Below are 12,943 nucleotides of genomic sequence, written 5' to 3' on the forward strand. Positions count from 1 at the left end.
CACCAATAGCTTAGGCTTTTTAAACTAGCTCTTATAACTTAAATTAACCCATTTCTATTAATTTATTTTATTACCTTTACTCTGTATTGCCCATACTACTTTCCTGCTTCTTCCATGTCTTGCTAGAGACTCCCTTCTTCTTCCCAGAATTCTTTCTGCCCTGAAAATCCTGCCTAATTATTGGCCATTTAGCTTTTTTTTTTTTTTGGGATTTTTCGAGACAGGGTTTCTCTGTGTAGCTTTGCGCCTTTCCTGGGAACTCACTTGGTAGTCCAGGCTGGCCTCGAACTCATAGAGATCCTCCTGGCTCTGCCTCCCGAGTGCTGGGATTAAAGGCGTGCGCCACCACCGCCCGGCCCATTTAGCTTTTTATTAAACCAATCAGAGTGACACATATTCACAGTGTACAAAAGGATTATTCCACAACACTCTCCCCCCTTTTTGTCTAAAGAAAAAGGAAAGGTTTTAACTCTAACATAGTGAAACTATGTACAATAAGAACAATTAAAAGGGAAGAATCACATTCACAATGTCCAGTCCATTTATATTTGGAGAATATACTCCATTATTTAATCTATCTTGACGAGCTGAAAGCTCAGTGCCTAATTGACCCTCTATCATAACTAAGGAAAACTACAACTATAACAATCTAATCTCTGAGTCTAAAGCTCTATGCTTTTTACCCTCTATTATAACTAAGGAAAACTACAACTATAACAATCTAGTCTTCAACTCTATCAAAGACCCCAGGAGGGATATAATATTACCTAAATAAACAGGAAGTATAGTGCAAGCCACTTCCAAACCTATAGAAATGACAGGCATCTGGCTGCTTGGATAGTCACCCCAAGGTTCCTCTGCAATGTTGGGACATCCAGTCTTTGGCCTACAGGCCTAGAATATCTGGCAGACTGTTCTATGAAGCAAAAATTTTTGAAGGACTGTCCCACCTTATCTTGGCAAAGTTTAACAGTCTTTTTCCTTTGTGTCCTGCTTGTCCAGCTTGTACAGCATACTGTCAGCAGTCAAGACAAGTGCAGTCTCTTGCCCAAATGGCTAGTTTGGGCACATTGGAAACAAACTCCATATGGTGTTTCTTTGATGTCCATCATCTTCTCTGAAGTAAATTGATGCTGCCAGAAGCAGACATGTCTCAATGTCATGAAAAGCCCTATGTTAACAGCACATTTAAAATGCCATATTCTGTAGGTCTTTGAAGTGTTTGATGATCACCTATCTATCTAGAAATATATCTCTGACCTTGAAAATATACCTAACATGACTATAAGTTTGATTGCAATAGGTGACTAACTACTAACCTGTATTTCTTTATTATCCTAAATAGTTTATAATAATAATTTTCTAGGACTATAAATTTACATTACATTGTTAAATGAGCTGCATAGGTACCTTGAACAAGAGTAGAAACATATATACAGTATATTCTAACAAAACTAGCCTTAAATTTGTATCAATATACAAACCCCATACCAATGTAAAATACTTGAGACGAGTAGTTGTTCAAAAGATGGACTGAGATCCTTTGAACCATGAGCCAAATACATCCTTCCATCTAGTGTAAGGCATTTATTCATAGTGAGGTGGAGTGTAGCTAATACAATGAGAATCTATATCCAGCCAACATTAAATGAATGTCAAATTCACACTACAAGGCAATAATAATAATACCATGTGATATTTATCAAATAGCTAGTATCTAGAGGCTGCATATGTATGCTGCCCATCGTTTCAACACAGTCCATGAGGCAGGCATATGACCTGGTATTTGATGCGAATCTTAAGATAAGAAACTTGCTCATGAGTTAGGATGGAGGGGAGCTGGTATTTGATCTGAGAGCTGCCTTACTCTAGAATATTCTCTAACTGTTGCACAGCTCTCTAGCTCTCAACTAAATTATCTTCCTCCCAAATACACTTACTTCTCTGAGGGAATCCATTGTTGGGGCTTGTAGCCAGGTGCCTAGGGGCCTTTGGCTCTGCCCCAGTTCCACTGTATATTATACGGCGGTGAGACCTGGCCTCACCATTTCTATGTTTACACACTCTGAACTGCAATCCCTCCCCACCCAAGAGAGACTGGAGGCACAGGATGCATTCCTGACTTCCATCTAGAAACATGCAACACTCTTGACTTTATGGCCAGAGATACAATGATGCAAAGACAAAGAAAGGCCACCACTTTTGAACACTAAATGAAAACGTATAGGGACTTTCTTTTGAGGTTACAGCCATAGGAAGGTTGGGAAGAAGAAATGCCTGGCCCTTCATTCTTCACTCAGGGACCCATCCTGTGCTTTTGAGGGACTCCTTTTACTTCCCGTCATGTTTCCTTATGACATCACAGGACAAGAACCTTGTTCTAATCTGAGAGATCCCAAGTGCTTCCAGGGTGTGACCTAGGGTGAGTGGAGTGGTAGAGTACAGGGGGTGGCATATTCCAAGATGAAAAGTTCAGAAGAAGAAAAGAACACATGGCGTGACTGGAACTGGGGAACTGGTCACGTGGAACAGACAACCCGGGTGCTCTGCTGAATTCTCATGCACGCCCGTGGTCCCACTGTAAGTAGATCGTTTAAGCAACTGGGCGGCCGATTCTTTCATTTTGTCATCAAAGCTTGCTTCCTACTGTAAAGTCTCAGCAAAGTCAGCTCCGTGCTTGGCTAACGTCCTATCGACCTGGAATAGGGAAAACCAACTTACTTTTTAGACAGTGGGCGCAGGGAAAGAAGTATCACAGCCTGGTTCTGAGTCAGAATCCTCTTCTTGATGAGGAAGGGGAGAATGCAGAGAGCAGGGCCACCCCTCCACCCTGCCTTCCCAGCTGGTGCAGGATGCAGTGGTTGGCTCTGCTGCAGCTACTCTGTAATCATGAAATGAAAGCCAGGACTTTTGCCCCCACTTTGTAGTCAAACATACCTGCGGCTGCCTCAGGGTTTCAGAATATGTGAAAAAGTTAAATAGAACCCCAGATCTTTTTCCAACTATCTTTCAGTATGAACTTAGAGCTCACAGCTCATAGTCACTGAAATGATATAGAAAATTGACCTAAGGCAGGTTGACTTACTACAGGATGACTGGAGAGGAGGAGGGCAACTAAGTTTTAAAACAAGCCTAAGGATTCCGAATTCTTTCTTCTTTTGAAATCTGCCATATGCGCTGACCTCAGGGACTAAGCAAATACCATAAACTTTCAAGCGCTGGACAGAATGGAAAGCTGACTAATAAATCCTAGGCCAAGGATCACCTGGAGGTAAGAAGGCTGCCTGAGGCTGCAGGAAGATGGCCTCTGTAGGGAAGAAGGGAGCTGAGTCACACTGTAGGAGCCAAGGCAGGAAAGTGCACCTGTGGCCTGGCCACAGGGGTCCTAAAAGTCCACTTTCCTACCATACCTGGGCCTGTGAGAGCACAGAAATTAGAGAATTCCCCCAGTGCTTGAGAGGCCCATAATATTGAGATTATCAAGGAATAGGAGTGAGATTCCCACATTGCAGAATGTATTTTCTTTTCTTGACAGAAAAAAAGAAAAAGAAAACTGAAAAGCCCTGTTAGTCCCCTCCCTCCTTGTATGGGACATGCCAATAAACCAATAAAGAGGCAAACATAAAGAGGGGGTCCTTGAAAACACCTCCCGAGTAGCCAGCTCCAGGTCTTTGAAGGTGGTAAAGGGAGAGAAGTATTTTGCTAAAATACTAATTTAAAGAACAAATCAACATTTATATGCCCTTCATTATGTTTTAAAATTGCACAACTATAAATCACTGGGCCATGGGTTATTCAAGGGCAGAGTTACCCAGCTTGGCTCTGTGGAAGGTTAGAAGAATGCTAGGTTGTGCTTCTCTGCTTATAATTTATAACTCTACAACAGGACCTGGTGTTGCAGGCCCCATCCATTAGCAGGATAGCCACACATCTGTTAAGACTCGCTACAATGGCTGCCTTTTCATGGCCACAGGAAGAGAAACCCAATCCTTCCAGAAGATCGACAAACTCAAGCCATTTTTTTTAAAATGTGAACTGATTTGAAAACACAGTTCCCTAAAACATCTGCTAAGCTCTTGTTACCCCTAACACATGATATTCTTTCCTACTGTTACCTGCCAACACAAATATTTGGTTGCTTCAAACACCCTTAGAGGCACGTGACTGTGCTCAACTTGAAATTTACATGCTGGTCCACAGAGGGCCCGCTTGGCCCTGGAACCTCTGGCGAGAATGTTGTTTACCAGAGTTTAAAACTTATGTGGAAAAAAAAAAGAAGGAAGGGGGTCAAAAAGGTGCTGTCAAATGTTTTAAAAGAGGAAACGTAACAACACAATCAAACACACATGGCAGAGGCACTATAATGTGTTTGACCAAGGAAATGGAGCAGGGGAGGAGTTGGCGAAGGGTTCTGGGGGCTAGAATGGCATTTTCTTCAACAGGCTGGGTAAGCTCCCTGTGCCTGTCTTGGGTCAAACAGAGGTCATTCTGACCCTGCAGAAGGGTCGTGTGGGAAAAATGAACACGCAGATGCTGACATTGTGATGTCAGGTGGGGTTAACTGGGATTAAGTCAGTGAGGACTGCAAAGCCCTCACACAAGATAGCACACACCAATAGCCAAAACCACACTAGAAAATCTCTTATGCCATTAGATAACAGCACAGGTCAGGTTGTGTGAATTATGATGCCATGAATTAATATGCACATATAACTATATTATATATGCTAACATACAGTACACGCTAACACACACACACATAAAACACAACTTCAAAACAGAGAATTTGACATGAAGTGTCCACATGATGTGACTTCATCATGCAAACACTCTCAGCAAACTTTGGTTTCCTTTAAGACATTTCAGGGACTGCTACTGGAAAAAAAATATTGGCTTAAACAACATTTAAAACAGCATATTCCATTTTACCTATTCTTTTTATTTTATCATAAAATTGAAAGAGAAATAAGGACCTCTTTTGCAAAAGCCCTAGGACATCTGACCTGTGGCCCTCAAGAGGAAGAGGGTGGCAGAGATGTGGCTTTGCCAGTAGGGGGCGCTGTGCTGAGACTTCTTCCCTGTGAGTTTCTCATTAGTGATTATTATACTGCAGGAGGCCCAAATGCAAAAAATAATTAATTTCAAAGTGATAATGCATTTACAGCAACAATTAGAAACGTATAACTGTAAAAGGGCAACATTTAAAAGACATATTACATTTAATAAAGTTGCACAAGAGCATCCAATTGTAAAATTACTGATCTGCAACAATAGTCCTTAAAGAGCCACTTAAAATAGCCTGACTCCATGAAGGGTGACCTAATTACGGTAACTAAAATCACCATAGTCACAGCGAGTCACAGCAAATAAAGAAGGGACGTTGATATTAAAACACTGCTGTTTAATGCTTATGGGAGCTAGCTGCAGCAGAGAAGGGGAGGCTGGGCTTCAGAGAGCCGGGCGCAAGGGTGGTATTTTTTCTTCCCTGGGCCTTGTACAGTGGAGAGTATACTCAAGCTAGGCCTATGTCACAGGGAAAAATGCTTTCGTTAAGGCAAAATGGAGAAAGAACTTTGAAGCACAAACGGAGCCCTAGCTGTCTCTTCCCAGGGAGTCACCTTGGCACCAAGCTGCTTGGCTGTCATTTAGGAATCCACCCTGTCCGTGGGATGGGAGCTCTGACACACACCGCCTGTGTGTCAATACACAGTTCCTTGAAAATGGCAGAAGTGCATCCATTGTACAAGCAATGAACACCTTATCGCAATGGAGGCAACAAGAGGTATGTAGGAAGACAGCACAAGAGAGTGACCCTTGTGGTCAGTCAGATCTGTCCCGTTGGGGACACGACCCATCCCCGCTTTACCCAGTCCTGCTGTTCTCGCTGCAGAGTCCTGAATGCTTGCAGTGGAGCAGAGGACTGACGAGTGTGACCAGCAAATGCTGCGTCCATCCTCCCTTCTCCCAAACTCCCTCCTTCCAAACTCCCTCCTCCCTCTTCCCAACCTCCCTCCTCCTCAGCTTCCTCTTCTCTCCTCCCTCTTCCTAAGCTCCATCCTTCCTCCTTAGGAACTCAGCAATGGGGAACTCAATGCTAAAGTACCACCAGCCATCTAGACAGGTTACTATTATTACAGAAAACTTAAATGTGGCTACATGTTCCACGATCTTGCTAATCTCTACACTTAAGCTTATAAATCCGGCAGTCAGAAGGGGGAGGCAGAAGGACTTCCATTAGTTTGAGGCCAGTTTAGGGACATAATACATACCAAGCCAGCCAGGGCTACATAGTGAGATCCTGTTTCAAAAATGACTATACACACACCAAGAAAAGGAGTCAACAATAACAGCTAAAGCGCACTTACGAGCTATCAAAGGTGCTGTTTCCTAATCACTTGATAAGAGAATGGGAAGTCCCAGCCACTGTGACCTCCTAGAGACCAGATAGGTAGGTGTGAGGCCACCACCCCAGGTTCTCCTGTGCAGTCTTCCTGTCTTGCCAGTTATCTTACTCCTGGACTGTTTGAGAGAGGAGCAGAGCCATAAACCTCCCCTGTACCCACCACCAGACTCCCTCTTTGTCATAACTAAAATTAGAATAGTCACAGAAAATAGAATTATCTGATTTATTATAATTTTTTAGCCTCATAAACCCTTGTTATATCTATTACCCACAATTGAGATATAAAGAAGAACTTTCTAGATACAGGTATTTGTAGTGGGTAGCCATTCCAGCTTTGATCTGGAAGTTCCAACCCCCCATTGAGACTTCGGCAACTGCCACGCCTACAAGGCGGGGCCAAGGGAGGCGCCTGGGGCCCCGAGATCTGGATCTCGCTCCATTCCGGGACCCTGGATAGTGGAGGTGGACCAAGCAGAGCTCCAGAGAACACCGCTGGACTGTGATACACCTTCCCCAGACCCCGCGACCTACCTATCCCTTAATTTGTAAGTTACGCCATTAAATAAATCTCCTTTTAACTACGTGGAGTGGCCTTAATAATTTCACCAATAGGTATTGCTTGCAGAACAAAGAATAACTTGAGGTCATGGAAACATGAGGTTATGTACACAGCACACTGTACATAATCTGGCCATCACAAGACACATGTGGCTATTTAAACTGAAATCAAACAAAATTCAGAATGTCCTCAGTTGTACTGCCCATGTTAAGGTCTCAATGGCCACAAGTGGCCAATGGACAGATGGTGACCACTAGACAAATCCTATGCCCGTGATTTGAGGTATGATGCTCATTCTTGTCAATGCTCAGGATATCTCTTTGGGATGTGGGAGGCAGGTACTTGATGCAACTTCCCTAAGTTGTCCTGATGCCCAGAGAACACAAGGGGTCTTGATCGGAGGAATGCTAAGGAGAGCCGGTTGGTCTACTGTGCTAGGCAGCCACTAACCTCCCTTGCCACCACCAGGATAGCTAGTCTAATCCAAAGGTCCAAGTGTGTGTGCAAGAGAGAATAACTTCTATCATTTAAAGACAGCATCAGTAGCTGCACCATGGATATATCAATTCAAAAGAAAATATTTTTATTATTTATCCCATGCATGCATGTGTGGAACATGCATGTATGGTGCACACATCCATGTGTGCATGTGTGTAAGTCAGAGGTAGATGTTGGATTCTTCCTTTGACACACTCTACTGTATTATTTATTTATTTATTTAGAGACAGGCTTTCTCACTGGACTGGGGGTTACAAATGTACAAATCCATTCCCAGCTTTCACCTGTCCACTGGGGATCTGAATTCAGTTCTTAAGACTTATGCAGAAGGTGCTTATCCCACTTAAGTCATCTCCCTGGCCCTAAAAGAAACACATTTTTTAAAGCCTGAGGCTTGGAAAAGCAACTGAGCAAATGTGCTAGGTAATACACACCTTTTTCATTCAAGTCACTTAGGGTTAATGATTTCACGGAAGAGGTTTTTACACACCATTGATAAACAACCATTTGACAAAAATGTAAAATCTTCATATTCAGCTTTGTGAACACTCCAATTCTAACCACAGCAGTGTGATTCGCCCAAAAGATTTGTCTTCAGGGATATGAAGGATAACCACATTCTGGCCACAAAGCCTTCTCCAGGAAAGAGTTACCCCCAGACCTCCATTACAAGAAGCATCTAGAACATCCGATACAAAATCCACTGAACTCAAAAGAGCTTCACCTCCTAATGCTTCCTAATCCACATTTCCCACTAACACAAAGCACATACATCAAGTGCCATTTTCCACAAAGTATACTTTAGAAGTTTGTGAATCAAAACAGAAATCACATTGAGAGGAAATAGACGATTGTTGTGCTCCTCACCCCAAACCTTCAAGATTTTCAGGTGTTTTCTACCTAATACCGAAAACCAACATCCTTATCCAAGCCTCCAAGACTCTAGTAGAGCAATAGACCCAATCTAAAGGTGATACTGACATGGCGGGGAGCCTTTGCCAATGGTGCTGTTATACTCCATACCAGCCCCATGACAGCAGACTATAGTGAGACCACAAGTAGACGCCCAGGTCTGGGTTGGTAGGCCTTTTTGTGAAGCTGACTGAAGGCACCTGGGAGGTACCAGCAGCCATCCACTTACCATGGACTTGGTGAATGGCCTGGCCAAGGTGAACAGCAGCGTGTACACCCATGAGTTTCGATGGAGGGATGAGAACATCATGTTTCCAGGGTGCACTGCATTCGACGTGACCCCTCGCGGGGAGAGGCGACGGTGCAGCTCATTGGAGAAGAGGAGATTACAGAGCTTGGATCTGTTATAAGCCAGCATGGCCCAGTAGTCACTCTGCGATGGAGACAGGCGGCTGAGGTCAAGTTTCCCTGAGGAATCATTAATATCTGTAAATCTGAAAAACAGAAAGCACGGCGTAGAACACAGAAGACATGGCAGCTCACAGGGCTTTGGATTTTGATTTGAAATCTGAACAAACCGTGGAGATTTCATCTAGCATGTCTCACCACCATGACCCTTAAAAACAGAAGATGGAGACTTAACACACTGCCAAGTATTTGATCCAAAGAGGAAGCTTAACTCTATACCCAGCAGTGCAGTAGACCAAATAAAGCCAAGGTCCCCTGTGCCTCAATCAAGCCTTAATCACAACATTCAGAAAGTTCAGGCAGGCAGGAGAATCATTCTGAGCTTGGGGCTAGCCTGGGCTATAGTGAGTTCAAGACTAGACTGAGTTGCCAATCTCAAAAAGAAAAAAGAAAAATTCTCTCTCTCTCTCTCTCTCTCTCTCTCTCTCTCTCTCTCTCTCTCTCTCTCTCTCTCTCTCTCTCCCTCTCCCTCTCCCCTCTCCCTCTCCCTCTCCCTCTCCCTCTCCCTCCTCCCTCTCCCTCTCCCCTCTCCCTCTCCCTCTCCCTCTCCTCCCTCTCCCTCTCCCTCTCCCTCTCCCTCTCCCTCTCCCTCTCCCTCTCCCTCTCCCTCTCCCTCTCCCTCTCCCTCTCCCTCTCCCTCTCCCTCTCCCTCTCCCTCTCCCTCTCCCTCTCCCTCTCCCTCTCCCTCTCCCTCTCTCTCTGTATATGTGGGTGTGTGCACGTGTGCCTCCAGATCTTCAACCACAAGTTCAAGGATAATTAAATGGAAACAAGCCTTAGATAAAAGGTAGCTGCATTAGGAAAGCAGTATCACATTCTTAACCTTTGGCAGAGTTTCCCTGGGTTATTTTAGCCAAATGCATGAGTCTTGTGTATTTTCATTTGAGCATTCAGTTAATACAGATAAGCCGTCTTGCCTCCAAGACTCTTTTCCAGATTAAAAATTAATGATCATAAAAGGGTTGTAACCTTGGTGAGGTGCCATCAAAAGTCTTTTACATTTAAAAACTAAATAAACAAAGCCAAAAACGAGTTCTGGCCCCAGTCTACTACTTTTAAGTATGGCCATGGCATGGGCACACACAAATCAAAGTAACTAGTTGATGTTTTATAATAGAGTCTGGCAGAGCCGTTAAACACCAGCTGTTTGCTTCCTTCATACCTGCCTCTTTGTCAAAAAAGGAAGCGATTGCCTTAAAAAAGATGGATCACAAGAAACAACCTAAAAGAATGTTCTAGACAATATCCTATTTGTTTAAGGACTCTCCATACTTGGCTTCATTATGTCAACTTTGGGCATTGTATAGTATCTTGTTTAGGCTTACTACTGCTGTGATGAAATACCATGACCAAAAACAACTTGGGGAGGAAAGGGTTTATTTGGCTTACACTTCCACATTGCTGTTCATCATCAAAGGAAGTCAGAATAGGAACTCAAGCAGGGCAGGAACCTAGAGGCAGGAGCTGATGCAGAGGCCAGGGAGGAGTGATGCTTACTGGCTTGCTCTATAAGGATTGCTCAGACTGCTTTCTTATAAAACCCAGGACCACAGACCAGGGATGGCACCACAATGGGCTGGGCCCTCGCTCATCGATCACTAATTAAGAAAATGCTCTACAGTCTTGCCAAAGCCTGATCTTACAGAGGCATTTTCTCTTCCTCCTATCAGATGACTTTAGCTTATGTCAAGTTGACACAAAACTATCCAGCACAATTGACTCCTTGTCAGCTTGACACACAAACACATCACTGTTAAGCCACAACCTTTCCTTTCTCTTTCATCCCCAAGATCTCACATTAAAATTCATAAATAACTCTAAAAGTCCCACAGTTTTTATAAGTTCAAACACTTTAAAATTCAGTCTTTTCAAACATTCAAAATCTCTTTAAAAATTCAGTCTTTCAACTGTGGGCTCCTGTAAAATCAAAAATAAGTTAAATAATTCCTTATTTCAAGAGGGAAGAACCAGGGCACAGTCACAATCTGAACAAAGCAAAACCAAGCTCTAACCATGTAAATAACTCAATGTCTAATACCTAGGATTCACTCATGATCTTCTGGGCTCTTCTGAGTGACTTGGGTCACTTCTTTGGCTCCACCCTCTGTAACACACACAGCTTGTCTTCTAGGTTCTGGCTGCTGTTCCTGGTAGTCATCCCATGGTCCTGGCATCTCCAAAATGCTGGGGTCTTCTGCTGCAACTGGGCTGCACTTTCACCAATATCCTCTCCTGAGCTCTCTTCATAGTGCCAAGTCTCGACTTCTCTGCATGGCCCCTTAGTCCTGGGCCTTCAACTGTTACTGAGGCTTCACCTTCAACAATGGCTTCTCCTGGATTTTCACAGTGCCAAGCCTCAGCCGCTCTCCATGACCCCTTCATGGCTTCAAAACCAGGAACACCTGGGTGACTCTTACACTACCAAGTTCAGCTGCCAACAGGAGGTACTTTGGCCACATCTGGAACACAGTTTCTGTGTGCTGACTCAGAGGAAACACTTCCCAAATTTCACCTCAGTGATACTGGTCTCTTCTTAATCAGTATCAATTCCTCAGCTTCAGCTGACAAGGATCAACAGTCCCAGTAAAGCAAAGGTTCCAGTTCAGCCATGTTGGTCTCTTCTTAATCACCGTTGACTTTTCAGCTCTAGCTGATCAAAACTACAGAATCTCAATTCAAAATAGAAAATATGCCCTGGCCCCAATGGTCTTTAAGTAACTCTCAAGCTTTCCTCTAAAACTTCATAAGCAAGGCTTCTACCAACTGCCTTTCTCTCAACACTCTTTTCTTCCAAGCTCCCACAGAACAACTCACCAAGAATTGAATACTTCAATGGCTTTTCTTGCCCAAAGTTTCAAAGTCCTTCTACAATCCTCCCCATAACAGTATGGTCAGGTTTGTTACAGCAATACCCCATTTCTGTTATCAATTTCTGTTCTACTTAGGGTTACTAGTGCTATGAAGACACACTATGACCAAAAGGAACTTGGGAAAGAAAGGGTTTATTTGGCTTATGCTTCAACATCACTGATTATCACCAAAGAAGTCAGAACAGGAATTCAAACAGGGTGAGTGAGAACCTGGAGGTAGGAGCTGATGCAGAATCCATGAAGGAGTGATGCTTACTCTTGCTCCACATGGCTTGCTCAGTCTGCTTTCTTATGGAACCCAGGACCATTAGCCCAGAGATGCCCCCCCCCCCCCTGCAATGAACTAGGCATTCCTACATCAATTACTAGTTAAGAAAATGCCCTATAGGCTTTCCTGCCTACAGCCTGCTCTTACGGAAGCTGAGGCTCCCTCTTCTCTGATCACTCAAGCTTGTGTCACGTTGACATAAAAACTAGCCAGCACACATAGTAAGGGAACAAGATAAGAATGTTGCAAAAAATGACTATGGAAAACAAAGTACTAATGACAAAGGATCATCAAGAACAAACCTTGCTCCTTGGAAGGAACAGTTCAGGATGTGTCAAAACAAAGAAAAACATCACAGGGTGGCTGTGTCAGTTCCTTTGTGTTATTGCGATAAAACACCATGACCAGGGCAACTTACAGAAGAAAGAGTTTACTTTACAGTTCCAGATAGTGAGAGCCCATGATGGCAACATGAAGGCATGGCAGCAGAAGCAGGACACCATGGGCACATATCTTGAACCACAAGCACGGAGCTGAAAGAACAGACTCAAAATGGTGCTTGTTCTTAAACTCTTAGAGATCACTCCCAGGGACACACTTACTTTAGCAAGGCCACACCTTGGAAACCTACCCAAACACTGCCACCACCTGGGGTCCAAGTATTCAAATGTCCCAGACAATAGAGAACATTTCTCATTCAAACCACCACAACAGGTGACAGTCCTGTTAACAGAATGCATTAAATACCCCCTCTCCCAGGACTCAGTGACATTCACTTCAGATGCTGAATATTACAACTCAGAAATCAGCAAAGCTAACATCACCAAGGGAAGGACAGTGACACCTTGCAGCTAACTGTCGGTTTCCTGTCTCCATGTTCTGAAGCTGGAAGACCCCAGACTTGCAGCTTAACTGTCCAAGGCAAAAGAACATAGCAAGAGATGTGAAAGTTTCATGGTCCTTGT

At 43.7% G+C, this 12,943-nt stretch overlaps 1 protein-coding gene across 1 annotated transcript in view; it reads right to left on the reverse strand.

Annotated features, from left to right (window-relative positions):
• Nucleotides 1–8,409: 8,409 nt before the first annotated feature.
• Nucleotides 8,410–12,943, reverse strand: part of Wwox (WW domain containing oxidoreductase) — a 286,448-nt gene continuing 281,914 nt past the window's right edge. The window contains exon 8 of the mRNA XM_052729315.1: nucleotides 8,410–8,866. Coding sequence (XP_052585275.1) covers nucleotides 8,425–8,866 — 442 coding nt within the window. The 3' untranslated portion in view covers nucleotides 8,410–8,424. The remainder of the gene's footprint in view (nucleotides 8,867–12,943) is intronic.

Source organism: Peromyscus californicus, unplaced genomic scaffold (assembly GCF_007827085.1).
Source record: "Peromyscus californicus insignis strain IS unplaced genomic scaffold, ASM782708v3 Scaffold_8__1_contigs__length_139910024, whole genome shotgun sequence".
NCBI lineage: Eukaryota > Metazoa > Chordata > Mammalia > Rodentia > Cricetidae > Peromyscus > Peromyscus californicus.